Source organism: Culex pipiens, chromosome 3, assembly GCF_016801865.2.
Source record: "Culex pipiens pallens isolate TS chromosome 3, TS_CPP_V2, whole genome shotgun sequence".
NCBI classification, from domain to species: Eukaryota; Metazoa; Arthropoda; class Insecta; order Diptera; family Culicidae; genus Culex; species Culex pipiens.
Window position 1 is genome coordinate 51,897,408 of NC_068939.1, and position 16,315 is coordinate 51,913,722.

The following is a 16,315-nucleotide window of genomic DNA, read 5'->3' on the forward strand; positions in this document are numbered from 1 at the left end:
CAGAATCGAAAAGCAACCCTTTTCAAAATAAATGCTGAAAAGTTCTACTTTTCAGCACTGAAATGGATGCACATGTTGCAAAAAGTAATACATTCCAAAATATTTTTTTTTAAATAAAAATGGTTAATTTGCAAAATATTTGATCATTTGACATTTTTTTTTGAAAAGGTCCAATAAACCAAATTTCCAGTTTTAGCTTTTTGGGTGTTATTGAAACCGCATTGAGTCAAAGGTATTAAAAAACGCCCAAAAAGCAAAAACTAAAAAATTGGTTTATTGGACCTTTTCAAAAAAAAAAAAAAAACTCCAGATATAATTCCACTCAAAGAGAGTTTTGCGGAATTGCAAACAATGTTGTATGGAACCCGTTGTAAACCTTGCAAGAATTTTGTTGTCAATTTGTTATTCAATATTTGTCACATTTATTTCATAGCTTCAAAAATGTTATTTGAAAAATATAATCAATGTTCATGAACAATTATCTTAATAAAAAGTGACATTTAGTTTTTTTTTTAATTTAAATACATGTATGTTTCTATGCGTTTTCATGAAAACAAATGTAGTTGTTTATGTTAAAAGTTTCGATAAATGCTTTAAACTTTGTTAAAATAGCAATATGCGATATTCAAAAAACCTTTCATCAGATAAAATGTCAGCTAAATTTCAACGTTCTGAAATTCCATTTTAAATTAATTATATTTAAAGTTGAAACAAAATGTCCAAAGAAACAAATTGATTATTTGTTTTTCAAAAGTGAAAAGTAGCAATTGTACACACATTACTGGCCAACTCAGTACATGTTTTTTTCCAAATATGAATGTTAAGACAAACTTAATCAGTTGAAAAATATTTGTATTCAAAATATTAATATTATCATCGCTGTTTAGCGGTATTTATTTATTTAAGTTTGGCGATTTATTTTATTTTAAATATGATCGGATTTTTAAGCTTTTACATGATTTGCTTTTAATTGCGCAAAAATTGCTAGCGGTGTAAATTTTTTCCATTGGGAGCTGGTAAAGCTTATTTGTGAAAAAAAAGAATTTGGACTGTATTAACGTTTCAGATTTTGATGTAGAATTAACCTCCAGAAATTATTATTTGTGGCAATTTACAAAGTTAAATGAAAGATGGAATATTAATTTAAAATAAAATATATTAGAATAAAATAAGTTTGATTCACCCAAATATTCATTTTAAATATCGAATGTTGATATCTTGATATTTGGATTGAAATTTAATTGCACTGCAGTTTAGTATAGTCGAATAGATTTTTTTCTCATGCTTTTTGAAGAACTATGTTTTTTTTTTTGCAGTTTTCTATGTAAATCCCAAATCTATTTCACAAATTAAAATTTTTTATAGTGAAACATAATTTATAAGGATTTTTGAAATAGTTCTTAGAAAATGAACAATTTAGAAATACTTTTTCGAACTTGTTTGATAAAAGTGGTTTTGTATCTTATAGTTAATTGGTATTTTTAAAAAACCTGAATTGTTTTGAAATTTCGCGAAAAAATGTATGGCGCGGATTTCACGGATTTGAAAAAGTTCGGCGCGATTTTCGCGGGTTAGATTTTGAAAAAGTTGTAACCACCCTGTAAATAAATTCAATTCCAAACAAATAAAATGAAAAAGTGGAACAAAATCAGTTTTTTTTAATTTTTTCTGAGATGTCTCAATGATAACTGATAAGTGCAGATAACAATAACTTAAAAAAAAAACAATATAAAAAATACAAAATAAAAAATATATAAAAATTACCTCTTTAACTCATTTAAAAACTTAAACAATATGTATTGATTTCCTTTTCGTTACATACTTATTTTCACTAACATTGATAAAAGTGTAAAAGTAACCTCAAATGAACTTAAAAATATGTTCGTGAATCCAAATGAAACAAGACAAATGGCCAACTTAATACCTATCAAAAAGTTTGAGTTCGTTCTAATCCTATTTGAGAACTCAAATTGATTAGTTCTTATTTGATTTCGTCTTAAACCATTTTCAATCGTATAGAGAAAATGAGATCCTCACAATAATATTCTTGAGTTTTGTTTTGCGAATTACAGATCTAAAAAAAAGTTCAAGTATTTCTCTTCCTTTTGACTCAATTAGTTTAAAGTTTTGGACTCTTGAAGATTTTTTTTGCATTGTTAACAAATTATGATGAATATAAATTCATCATTTTATTCCGAAATAATTACATTGCAGTTTTACAACTGAAATTTAAAAAAATCTCTAAATATATTTAAAATGAATCCTCCTAATACATGTCGTGTAATTCCATTACATCAACAAATCAAAATGGCTGTAAATAAAATAGATCAAGATGTATTTATCTTGAACCAGACCAGCGTCTTTCTGGTTTTGATGATTTAAAAATAATTAAACTAGTATTTATGTAATATGTTTTAAGTTTTTAACTCTAGCACAGCAAACCTTTCGAAAGCATCCTGGGGGAATGTCGGGGTGATTACTTCCAACATCCTTCTTTTCTAAACGGCCAGGCCAACTGGATAAAGTTTACCACGAAGATGATTCGTTGAAATGGATTAAGTTTCGAGTTTTTTTTGTTTATAAAAAACCCTCTCATAAAACATCGTTTAACCACCGTTCAACACTCCACCTTGGGAACACAATAAATGAAAACATTCGCCCAAAACGAAAGAGGAAATGTTCGCGTTATGTGGCTAATTTGTTTAGCAAAAAGGGGCTTAACGCAGGCTTAGTTTCGGGAGGGAAACTTCAAGACCGTCTGGTTCCTTGTTTTTTTAATGCTGCTCCGAGTAGGGGGCCTGGCGGAAACGGAACCACTTGCCATGATGAAAGGTTTCAATTAGGTTTTTGGTGCTGTGTGCGTTTTTATTTGTGGCATCATTTGTTTGCTGTTTTGGGAGGGTTAATTAAATTTGGGTAACAATTCTTTTGTGAAGGTTTGTTTCTTCTTTGAAGAGTTGGGGGAGATTTATAGCAATCGTGTTTGAGAATTAATTTAGCTGAGAATACATGTTCATTTGTACTTCTCTGGCTCTGACTCAAAATTAGGATTTACAGAGTAAATATTATGGGTTTTTTCCATGAGCAAAATTATTGCGCTCAAAAATCCCGCAACAAAGTGCACTTTTCACCAGTCTACTAAACTTTTCAAGGGCTCGTAAACAACAAATCAGACATTTTCAACACACTCTTCAACCCTCCTGCAGCAACAGAATTTCAAGTGCAGCGATGCCGTGACTATCTGGTGCCATATCTGAACCCGATACAATCCCGACAGTTCATCAAATTCCCATAAAGTCAAACATTATAACCCAATAAAAACGGGTCGAAACTGTATGTGTCTGTCTTATTTGGGGAATGCTTACTGCTCAGTTTAGATTACTTCGGGGACCCTCGACGATTGCTGCGGAGAGGAGTGGCAAAAAGAGGGATGCTCTTGAAAATTATGTTTTCCCCGGTTGGGAACTGTTTTGGGTCGAAATATATGCTAGCTGTGCTGTGGCTGTTGTAGGAGGGTAATTTGAAGGGAAAATAATACAGACAGTCCGAAGCATTCATCTTGCGAGTCTGTTTAAGCAGAACGATGTGTTCTGGGAGAAAGTAAACGCAGAATGAATTGAAGTTTATGCTCTTGGAATGCATTTAACGATACGCAGTGGAAAATTTGTGCGGGGAAGGACGAAGGTTGGAAAGATAAAAAAATGTTTTTCTCCAAATTTAAAAGAATGTCCATTTTGGGATCTCCTCCAGCACTAGTTTTACGGATTTGTATCATGACTACAGGTTAAAATTAAGTGTTGCCAGCTTCTTTGAAAACTAAATTTGAAAGTTCCTTAAATTTGGCAACCCTGCTCATCAGCTGCACCGTTCACACACACAAGTTTTTCCCAGAAGACGAAGCTATCCCGTCAAGTGCATGTGCGCCTCTTGTTGGAAAGTTTTTCCTGGTGCAAGTTTTCCCCCTCCCTCAGAATTTCCACCTCGGCACCGTCACGTTTCGACTGTCTGTCCTTGTTATGACTCGCTCGGTGTCTGACTATATGTCTGTCTGTCTCGGAGACCTTTGCGTGTTTGTCGCCGACTCTGCACAACTTTTCCAGGGTGGAAATATTTTTCTCTTAATTATGTGTGGAATATAAATTGGAAAACATTTACCAGATGCTATCTGTCACAGGGTCGCACGTTCCAACCTGAAAAGTGTCGTGTGGCTTCAAAGAGTATTTCTTGGCGATTTTTTTTTCTAACGTCCTTATTTTCCGCCCTCTATCTTTCAGTGGTCTCAACTTCCAGGACCTGATGGTGCGCCTGGGAGCGATCGATTCCCCGCCGAAGACGCCCACCATCATGGGCTTCGAGTGCGCCGGTGAGGTCGAAGCCGTCGGCGAGGAAGTCGAAGGATTCAAGGTAAGACACTTGACGCAGCAAATGGGAAAAGTTTATAATCTCGTTTCGGGTGGAGGGGGAAAACGTCGATTTTATTGCAATCTTAGACGCGCACGGCTATTTTTGGACACTTCAAAGCAGCTTAGTCCTCCCCTCAGACAAGGGTGTAATAATTAGACCACATTTTATCATTATTACCGCGCGCCGGATGGTGTTTCTCCTTGGAAAATTTTCCGCACAAGTTTTTCGGCAAAAATTGACTGCTTCTCGAGACAGACTGGCAGGATCTTTATGAATTGACATCACGTACACTAACGATGGCATCTTTCTTCGCTCTTTTCTCTCGTGTTTGGACTGATGAGCTTCATAAGCTTGGGTTCAGTGAGTGCTTTACTGGATGTTAGCCACTTTTTCTGGATTTGTGGCAGTAAGAATTTTGCTGAATGTATTTTTTTGTTGTGCTAAAAAATTGGCTCCACAACAAGATTCTATCTGTCAGCATAAGAAAGATAAGTTGTTTCAGAATTTTTTGATCTCTTCAAAAAAATAATTACAAAATTTAAAAATCTGGTTCATGTTTTGCTAAGGTCTTAAAATAGATAATATTCAATTTTCATATTTTAGACCAAGTTATATTCGATTAAAATATTTTTATTGAAGAGATCAGAAAAATAGCAAAAGATTCATTTTTTAATATAGAAAATTGTGCCAATAGTTTCCGAGATATGTTCAATTGAAAATTACAGGTTAATTAGGTGACATTTTTAATTTGAGGCTCGCTTTTCAAAGTTCCAGAGAGAAAATTGTTGGAAACATTCTCAGCTTTTCAAAAATAATTTTCAAAGAGGTGCTTTTATTTGAAGAATAATTTTTTGAACTAAAACAACATAAAAATATAATTTATACCTTATATTACCGTAAAACGGGTGGACTTTGATAGCCGGGTCACTTTGACAGGTTTGAGATTTTTCCGAAAACTGAAGAGTACAAATTGAATACGTACGGAATGATATGGAATCATACTGACCATGGTAGAGAAGGGTTCAAAGTACTTCTTAAAGAAGTTTTCATTAAATTTTGAATAATTTAAAAAGTTAGTTGACTAAAATTAAGGAAATATTGATGAATTACATAACTTAATCTAAATATTCTCAAAGTGTCATGATTTTCTCAATGAATATTTTCAGATTCTTTGGACAATTTCTCACTAGGAGGAGGTGTAATAAGTTTGTAAATAATTAACATGATGTGTTTGAAACATAATGAAAAAATTTGATTCGTGCTTCGAGTTCAGTTTAATGAAATATGAATAAATAATTTAACAAACAAAGTTTTAACAAATTTCAAGGTAAAATTCGGAATTTTTAACAATTTTACCTAAAATATATCCCAAGTAACATTTTTTACCAGGAATTCTACAAGAACTCTTCAAGATAGCTACAGCATAACAGTTTGGACCGCGGTAGGATAAAATTCTCTTCAAAACTTCTTCAGGAGTTTGGAAGAGTACTTGAAGAGAGTTTTATCCTACCGCGGTTACTTGGGATATGTAGTTTGGTAAAAAGCTTATAAACTTAGTTAACAAAATATAAACATTGTTTTTTTTTTTTCTTAAAAAACTATATCAATAACCTAAATTAAGGAACTTTTGATGTTAACATAAAATGTCAACACCTTTACTCTGATTTCAACTAGAAAAACTATGACCATCAAAGTCACCCCAGAATTCAAAATAAGAATTTTTAAGCGAATATTTTTTTACATTATCGAAAAAAAATTCATAAAAAGTGTATGGATCCTGTGTGGCCTACCCCAGTACAGATTCAAAAAATAATAATTTTGAGAAAAACCTTGGAAAATAATCCAAAAATAAATGAAAACCTATCAATGTCACGTCGGTTTACGGTAGCTATATAATTGTTAAGTACTTTTTGATTACAAATTTGATTGTGCTTAAAATAATTACAATCAAATTACAAAAAAAATGTACCTATTTCTTTCTGATATGTTCTATTCATAACCTACACATTTTCCGAAGACACCAAATCGATCAGATAATCTCTTCTCAAAATACAGAATTTCATACATTTACAAAACCTTTTTTTTATGACCAGCCCCCAAAATTTTATGGTAGGACTTCTTTTGAAATAGGCATTGTATGGACAAATTTTATCCAAATCAAAAAATATAAAGAAAAGTCGATTTGGTAAATTGTAGAGATGCACTCAGATGACTTGTTTTACAATGTTTTGGCCTATGATTAGAAACAATCTTTATTTTCGGAATTTATTCATTTACATTCTTTTAGGTTACAAATGTTTTCAACATGTTATTTTAATCATTTTTTTGAAATAAAAATTAAAGACCATTAGGGTTATGCAAAATTTTCAAGATATAAATGATTGACATGTTTTGTCAGCATTTTTTTTATCTTTGGAATTAGCAGCAAAAAAATTCAACTGAAAAAGGCCGAAGCTATTTTTTACTCAAGTTTTTGTCCATTCCCCTTCAAAATTCTCTCATAATATCTTGGAGAATTTATTTTTATTTTTAAAACATGTTTATTTTTATTTTAAAAACATGTGTATTTTTATGTTAAAAACATGTGAATTGTTTTGCAAACTATTTAGAATGCATTGTATAACGTTCATCAACGCATTTTTTTTCTTATCAAATTCACCTTTCTATTCGTTTTCCTAAAGCACAAATCGGAAAAAACGATATAAAACGTCGGAAAGATAATGTTTTCGTTATTTGACAGAAGCTGTATAAAGCATTTTGTGAAACTTTTTGCACTTGTTTTTATTTTTTCGCGGTTAATGAAAACCTGCTTATTGTGTGTTTCACAAATTACTTCAAATTTATTGTACCAACTTATAAATAAAACATATCAAATAAATTGATTTCAAAATGGTATTTTTCCCAATTTGGTTTTTTGTGCTCTATCATTTTTTGTTCAAGATTGTGAAATTAATTGTAGTTTTTATTGAAGTTTTTCTGACTTATTTATTTTATGAGCCGCTTTTTGTTTTAATGCAGTATTTTATACTCCATTTATTCTTCCTATTTTTGGAACGTATCTTCTTGATAATTTTCTAAAGAGCCAGTCTCTGAGATTTCGGTTCTCGATTTTTTTTGTATTTTTTAATCCGGCTGAAACTTTTTTGGTGCCTTTGGTGTGCCTAAAGAAGCCATTTTGCATCATTAGTATGCTCATATAATTTTCCATACAAATTTGGCAGCTGTCCATGCAAAAATGGTAAATGAAAATTCAAAAATCTGTATCTTTTGAAGAAATTTTTTGATCGATTTGATGTCTTCCGCAGTTGTAGGTATGGATAAGGACTACACTGAAAAAAGACACACGGTAAAATTTTGATGATGATTTTCAATTTCACTTTTTGTCACTAAAACTTGATTATCAAAAAAACACTCTTTTTATTTTTTTTCATTTTTTGATATGTTTTAGGGGACACCAAATGCCAACATTTCAGAAATTTCTAGAATGGGCAAAAAATCTTCGACTGAGTTATAAATTTTTGAATCAATAATGATTTTTTCAAAAAATTTAAATGTTAGTCTAGATTTATTAAAATTGAAAATATTGTTTTCGAAAAGATCAAACAATTTCACGCATGTTTCATATTTTAACATTGAAAATCGGACCATTTGTTGCTGAGATATCGACATAAGAAAATTGTGGGTTGTTTGGGTGAGACCAGCCTGATGGCAAGATTGTCAAATTGTATGTATGGGCCGCGATACTCACATTTGTTGGACCGTGGACCCCGCTATTTGGTCGCTTTACCCCTCTGACGCTAAATATAGGGTAAAAGAGCCAGCAAATGTGCAATTGAAAAAAAGTTTTTTTTGTGAAAAATTATTTTAAATTTTGTTTTTGATGAATAGTTTTGAATATTTTTTGTCAAAAAATAAATAACTAGAAAAAATAAAATATTATCCAGCCTTTTGAGGACGAAGTCAATCGTTCACATTTTTTAATGTTAGCTTATACACATATTTTAGTGTTAAATGTCAATATTCCAAGAAGATAATGTCCAGCTTGTGACGATAAACTACTTTTCCTTTACTTAGAAATCGAATCCAGAAGGGAAACGATAACCTGCTATGTTGGTCCGCACCGGGTTCTGAACTCCCATTTACGAGTCGGAAGCGTTGCCGCATGGCTCGGTCTTAACAAAAAAAATAACTAGACAATAAATAACAATTTCAAATTACAAATCTTAAAATTAAATAAACTTATTTTCGAATTTACTCATAAATGGCCTGTATACCCTATTTTGTGCAACCAGTTTATGGAGCGTTCACCCTATATGGACTGTCAAAAGCGAGGTTCACTTTTTGACAAGCTTGCCACCAGTCTGGGTGAGACTCAGAAAACATAAATTTTTCTGTTATTAAACCTTTGTATGGCAATATCTCAGCAACTAAGGGTCGTATCTACAAAATTCATAAAAGCAAAATATAGTGAATTTTCTCAGCTTTTCAAAGTTTTTTTGTTTTTTTAAAGTGGGCAAATATGGGCACTAATTAAAAAAAATGAATAGCTGAGACTATTTTGAAAGTTACCTAAAAATGGCTATTACTTGAAATCGGTGCAGTTTATCAAAAATTCACTTAGTAACGTTTTGATTGCAAATTCGATTTTACATCGAAAAATGAAGTTGAAAATTTTTTGAGATCGCTATTTTGAATTTTTAAAACAATCAGTATTGTTTCAAAAATTCATAACTCAGTTGAAGTTTTTTGCCCCATTTCTGAAAAGTTGGCATTTTATGTCCCATAAAACATATCAGAAAAAATAGTGTTTTTTTGCAAATCAAGTTCAAGACAAAAACTGAAATGAAAAATCACCAAAGTTTTTTTTACCGTGTATCATTTTTTCCAGTGTAGTCCTTATCCATACCTACAACTTTGCGGAAGACACCAAATCGATCAAAAAATTCCTTCAAAAGATACAGATTTTTGAATTTTCATTTAACATTTTTGTATGGACAGCTGCCAAATTTGTATGGAAAATTATATGGACAAACTAATGATGCAAAATGGCATCTTTGGGCATACCGAAGGCACCAAAAAAGTTTCAGCCGGACTCTAGAACAGATTATGGAGACTAGTATTTTTTTTTAGAAATCATCAAATGACAACCGAAATAAAAATTAACTATACTTAGCATTACTGTTAGCTCAATTTTTTTCTTGTAAGCGATCGACTTTTATTTAAAGATTATTTCTCTTTAAGAGAGTTCGGTTCTAAATAAAGTGAAAGTAGAATCATCAAAATTCTGCCTGGAAGTCTTTCCACAACTTATTATTCCAAGCATATCCCGAAAGTCATAAGAACCGCATACCGAAACGGCTACCCACAATAAAAGAAACTCCATTCCGGCTAATCCTTACCGGCCATGAAATATCGCATTTCCTCCTCAATTTCCGTCACACTCGTTTCGTATCAAAAAGCAGCTTTTCTTATCTTTCTTTCCTTTTTTTTCTTTATTTTCCCAGGTCGGAGACCGCGTGGTGGCGCTGCCCGAGTTCCGCGCCTGGTCCGAGCTGGTGGCCGTCCCCACCAAGTACGTGTACCACATTCCGGAGGAGATGAGCTTCCAGGACGCGGCCGCCACCGTGATGAACTACCTGGTCGCGTACATCCTCATCTTCGATTTGGTTTCGCTGCGCGAGGGCAAATCCATCCTGTTGCACTCGGTCGGCGGTGGAGTGGTAAGTTGTTGGTCCTTTCACTCGTTAGAGAAATGGGTGAAATTAGCGAATCGGCCCTAGGGTCATGCAGAGGGGTAGGGGTTGAACGCCTAGTCGAGACCGACAATCAACCCGAAACGTGACGTGAGCAGTTTCGGTAAGGATTAGGGTTAGGTCGTGGGAAAAGGTGGTCATTGTCGTCGTCGTCAAATAATTAGTAATGGTGGTATAACTCTGAAGTTAGACGGTGCCGGTTGTAGTTGTTACGTGAAGGTAGAATCGGCTACCTTAACCTTTTATTAGGAGGTTAATGGCTTTTGAATTCGTAGTTTATGATTTCAAAGAAATAATTCTAAGTTCGATACGAGTGCCTGTGACACCTGTTCTAAATACCTGTCCTTTTTGGATTATTTGAAATTGCTTTCAGCCTCACCAAATTTGATTGATGTGGGATTTTTTTTAACTGTCAGTTTTACAAAAAAAAATCTAGAATTCTAATGTCATAAACGACAACAATCTTCTCCCTGAAACTATCGATTTTCTCCATCACTTCCACAGGTAAATCATCATTACCAACTTTCAGGCTCCCTTTGCTCACTTAAATTGTACGCGGCGTGGCACAGGTGGGCGCCCGTCTGTCTGTCTGCCTGCAATTTTTTTTCTGCTCCTCCACCCACGCTTTTTCCCCGCCAACCCCCCGTGGGGGAGAGAGTCGAAGTGAAAAGTATTGTCACGACAGCCGGCACAGGGAGCCGACTGAGGGAGTTCACCGCCAAGGTGGCCAATCCGACTCGGGGTCTCGTGGGGCAATTAAAGGCGGAAACGCGGCACTGGCCGCCGCAAAAGGGGAACAAATGAAAATTAACCTCATTTGGAGTTTTGCCATTTGCCTTCGCCGCCAAGGATCTGGGCGTTGGAGGGGGTCTCCAAGAAGGGTGTGGTTGTCGTCGGACGAAACAGTGAGGGGGAAACGTCTATTTTTGACTCTCAATGAGACAAATATTTTAGTGAGACGTTTTTTTCAATCAAACTTGTAACCTTTAATTATCATTTAATTTTAAAATTAAAAATTGTCGAAAATAGCTTGATAGCTCCAAACGAAATATTTCGCTTGAACTTCAGTGCACTTTGCAGAAACGAATGCACTGCTCGATGATAGATAATTGTCACCACCACTAAAGAGTATACCGTACCGACTCGACGATGAGTTTTTGGGGAATATTCGCGTGAAACGGCAGCCCCGGCCCGCGTTTAATTATTCAAACCCATGCAAAAGTGGGTGATATTTCTCGGAAATCCATTTTCCATTAAGGGGGGGTCTCGTATTGAGATCGATACAGTGCCACATCGTGGACGTCACACGATGCTGAGGGGGGAGGTTAGAATAATAATTGTGACTAATGCCACTTTGTGTGGGGATTTAAAAATAAAACTATAATTGGCGGTTTGGTTGTGTTGGCACGCAACTAACTGTCGGGCTGGAGAAATGCTCGATTTGATTTTCCCTCCGAAGGGAAATGGCTTTCAAATGGCACGATTTCATGTTAGGGTTGAGTTTGAAAGCTAGAATCGATTGCTGTTAACTTGAAAGGGTTTTTTTTTGTAATTCTTTGTTGGAAACGAAATGATAAAAACCAGTCATGCAAAATTTATCAACAGTCATTCCAACAGTTAGGAAATATCAAGTGATTTTAAATATTTGAAAATATCTCAGAAAATGCATTATTGAACACTTTTTTTTAAGATCAATCGTATAGTGCATATTTTCGACAAAATCAGGGAAAATTTTCATGTGTTGGGAAGGTTAACGATTGGGTTCTATTGTCATTTAGTTGGCTGTTTTTCACTCTTTGACTATTTTTCACAATACTTGATCTTGCAGCATTTAATTACTCATTTTCAGTTGAAAGCGACCCTTAAAATCTGCAATCAAACATCAAAGGTCTGATATATGTGTTCGATGGATTTACATGCTGTACTTGTAAAACTGTAAAACTAAACCTTTTTTTTAATTGACTGATAATATTTGATGCGGAATTATCTGTTAAATTCAGGTGTTTGATAACTGTGTGAAGTACAATAACATCCCACAATTATGAAACAGTAAACAAGAAGTTGAACAGAAGTTTTTTTCCCGTTGCTACAACGGTTGTTCAACAAGTTTGATATTTGTAAGGAATTGATGGCACTGGCTAAAATAGTTCTGAAATGCAGATTTTTTTTTTGTTGAAGAAGAACATTCTATACTAATTAGTAGTTTCCCGCCCGTGTGGATCAATCGGACCGCGCACTGGACTTACAATCCAGAGGTCGCCGGTTCGAATCCCGCGGCGGGCGTTCTAAAATTCTTTGTGTAAATATGGGTATTCGGCGCCGTCGCTCCGTGCCATACTTTCATACACTTAGAAGCCCAGGGCGGCGAAGTCCTTGTAGATAAAAAGGAAGACACTAGTGGTTGGTACCAGCATTGGCGGCCGACAGCTATAAAGTCAACTTCGTTTAGTAGTTTTTCCAGATTTTCGCGATATTTTTCATTTGGATGTCCATATTTCCTATGTAAAAAATCCAAGTCTCCATACATTTTGAATCTTTTTTTTTATGAATATGTTTTGTAAGAAATTTGAATAGATTTGATTTGATAATGAAGTGAGGCAAACCTGGAAATAATCCTTTTGAAATCAAACTGATAGTTAAATTAAAATGTCTATTTAGCAAAAGTTTTGGCCAAATAACAAACAGCCATTCAATTTGAAAAAGATATTATTGTCATAAACAAATTCAGTACATATCCGTATTATACAAAAAAATCAATACTAAAATCCGGTGTGTTTAAAATCTGTAGCCTTAGATATGAGGTTATGATTAGGATTGTTTTTTGGAAAATAAGATCACGGAAAAACAATACCGTTTTTTTTTATTTAACTTTTTACCATTAAAGGTTAAATCCCCAATACTCATATTTTTGAATTTTTGAAAGTTTTTGATATGTTTTCGGAGACTAAAAAAGACATCTTTTTAGTGCATGGTGCAAAATCGGATTTTTTGAGAAAAAAAAAAATATATATAAAAAATTTCTAATGTCGATATCTCAGTAACTGATGGTCCGATTTTCAATGTAAAATCATGAAACATTCGTGAATTTTTTGATCTTTTTGAAATCAATATGTTAACATTTTTTGAATCATGACTATCATTTTGAAAAGGACATACATTCTATGTAACGCCCTTTTGAAATGTCAGCCTTGATTTAAAAAAAATCAAAGCATTGTTTTCGAAGTTATAAGAAAATTTCATGAATGTTTCATGTTTTCACATTGAAAATCGGACCATTAGTTGCTGAGATATCGACATTAGAAAATGGAGGGTTGTTTGGGTGAGACTTAAAAAAAAACAATTTCCCTGTTTCTTTTTTTTCAGGCCGCTGTATCTCGGCATCCAGAGGTCCAATCTTTAATGTCTCTGGAACAAATTTATAGCAAATTTTGTGAGCTTTTAAAAAAATATTTTAAGAAATGGTAACTCATGGTCACTATTTTTAAAAATCAAAAAACTGCAAATATTTCGCTAAAATCAAAATTTCGGTGGCTATATCTTGAAAACGAAGCCGTATATCAAAACATCTGTGTACTTTTCGATTACAAATTCAATTTTACATTTAAAAGTTAGGTCTTTGTTTTTGTATAGAATTTCGATTTTTTTTCCAAAAATCACAATTTTTCAAAAAATCATAACTCCATACTCCATATGGCTCAAAAGTTGCGGGTTTTTGTCGTCTTAAACATATTAAAAACTTGAAAATTAAAAAAACGTATTTTGGAGAATTTAGTTTTTGTATTTGCAAAAAAAAAAAAAAAATCCGTGTACCTTTTTTTCTCAATAGTTCTCAATAATACCTAAATTTTTTTTTGGATAAATAGTTTCTGAGAAACAGTTTGAAAAAGAATCCCAAGCAGGAGGTAATAACTTTGGACTAACATTTTTTTGATATTTGAAAATACTTGTTCAATATCATTTTATGTTATTTATAACAAGTTTTTGTATTCGCAGATATGTTTTTTTATTATTGGACTGTTGTCTGTGATAACAACATTTTAAGTTTTTCTTCGAACAAATCTTTCTTCCATAACAAAAAATGTTATTCGAAGGTTATTTTGGCTTTCAACCAATATCAGACCAATATAAAAATTTGGTTCAAGGGAATGATGGAAAGAGAGGAATCACAAATGCGTATAAATAATTTCAAGATTGTTCAGGTGTAAACCGAAAACGCGATCAAAAATTAAAGTGGAAGAATAAGGCTTTTAACTGCTTATTTAATTGTCGGTGTACAGGCCGCCGCACGGTTTAATCATTTTCTGACGTACATTCAATTTTGCAGTCCAAAACCAGTCATTGAATTGAAAAAATAAAATTCTTTTTCAGATTTTCTTTTCTTGATTTGTGTGCACCTACGTCGAAGACCAAGATTGTTTACTTTTCGCTCTTTGGTCTGACAGATTTGGTCTGACTGCTTTATCATGGATTTTGGTCTGGTCTAGGCGAGGGATAGGACACAGCACCTTCCTCATTTAGTTATGATAAAATTAACTGTTATTAAACCCTCATGCATAAACTGATTTTTTAAGAAGAATCCATACAATTTTCTGTTATTTTAACAGTTTTCGTTATTGAAATGGTATAAATTTTGTTATTACCGTCTGTCCGAGATTCGAATCGATGGAAATTAGTTCTTCCAAGTGTCACATAATAAGCCTGTAATTTTCAATTGGCGATATTTCAGAAACTATTGGTTCGATTTTCAATATTATTTGTGGATTTTTTTTTTATCTTTTCAATAAAAATAAATTTAAAAATTGGTTAACCAAGATAAATTATCTGTTTGTAGACTTTTGTTGGAGAGATCCGAAAAGCACATGCATTGGATGTTACAACATACGTTTTTGATGATCTGAAGGAGCCATTACACTACCGCAAACAAACAAACAAATTCGCACATTTTCGCGTTTGACAGTTTGCCAAACTCGTGAACTTGTTGACGTTTGTTCAAACAAATCCAGGCAAACAAACAAAGCAGGCAAACTATCAAAAAGTGCGATTTTGTTTGTTTGTTTGCCGTAGTGTAATTGCTCCTTGAGTCAACCGAAATGTACAGAAATAGAGATTTGAAAGCATTGTAAGTTTCCAATTTTTTGATAGCGGAAATAAATCAATCGCAATCGTTTGGTAACTCTTTGAAATGGTTTACCTACTTTAGAATTGTTGTAAGCCAAGCAAATCGTTCTGTAATCCAGACCACCAATTCTTCCAATTTACATCACGACTTAACCAAGCTTACGTTTACGACACTATGGAATCTGTAGCCCACTTTTGAGCTGTTCTGTGACGTCCATCATTTTCAAAATCAATAAATTCGATCTTAAACCAAAAAATATATATTCCTCATCAGCTTCTAATCGCTGCAACTTGCACTTCCTACGCCTTATCGAATTATCAGCAAACCGCGTCGCCAGTCTCGCCAACTTACTCGACGAGGGAGCGCACCCGCCATGACTGTGTGGCTGCAACGCAACACGAACCGATGACTAATATGTTAAACATTGTGGCTTCCTTTATCAGTCCTATATTGTTTTACATCTAAAAACACTGCAAACAATTTGAGCCTGCCCCTGGAAATGAGGTTCACCAAACAAAAAGTTTACCGACCGACGACCGACGCCGCTGCAGTGACATCCCTACTCCCGACCACCCCTCCGGGAAGGGGGAGAGGAGATAATGATCGCGCGAAACTATGATGAATGAGTAATAAAATTATTGTTTTTGCACTCGGCGTGGCGCGGGCTGATTAAGTGTGGAACAAGCAATTAAAATTCTTTTCTGTGCAGGCTTAACAACGGAGGGGTTGGTTGATCTGCAAGTGTCACGATTTTTTGATTGTTCAACTCTGGGGACAACAAATGCATCTGAGTAGGAGAGACTGGATTGTGGCAACTATAAAGAGTTTTTTTTTAAATGATGATAAACAAAAGCGTTTCAGATGATAAATGTGTGCATTTGTTTTAATTTGCATTATTTATTGCCGTTGCGATAAACGCACTCCATTATCAGTATGAATATTCAGGTGAGTTCGTCGAGCGTGATGTACGATGCCTTTAATATGAAAACTTGAAGATTGAGCTTTTAAAATTTATTTTTGACTGAAAATATCTACTGAT

General features: G+C 33.8%; 1 protein-coding gene across 1 annotated transcript in view; it reads left to right on the forward strand.

Annotated features, from left to right (window-relative positions):
- The window catches only part of LOC120412918 (synaptic vesicle membrane protein VAT-1 homolog-like), an 85,883-nt gene that overhangs the window by 61,220 nt on the left and 8,348 nt on the right, over positions 1-16,315 (forward strand). The window contains exons 4-5 of the mRNA XM_039573550.2: positions 4,275-4,404; positions 9,909-10,124. Coding sequence (XP_039429484.1) covers positions 4,275-4,404; positions 9,909-10,124 — 346 coding nt within the window. The remainder of the gene's footprint in view (positions 1-4,274; positions 4,405-9,908; positions 10,125-16,315) is intronic.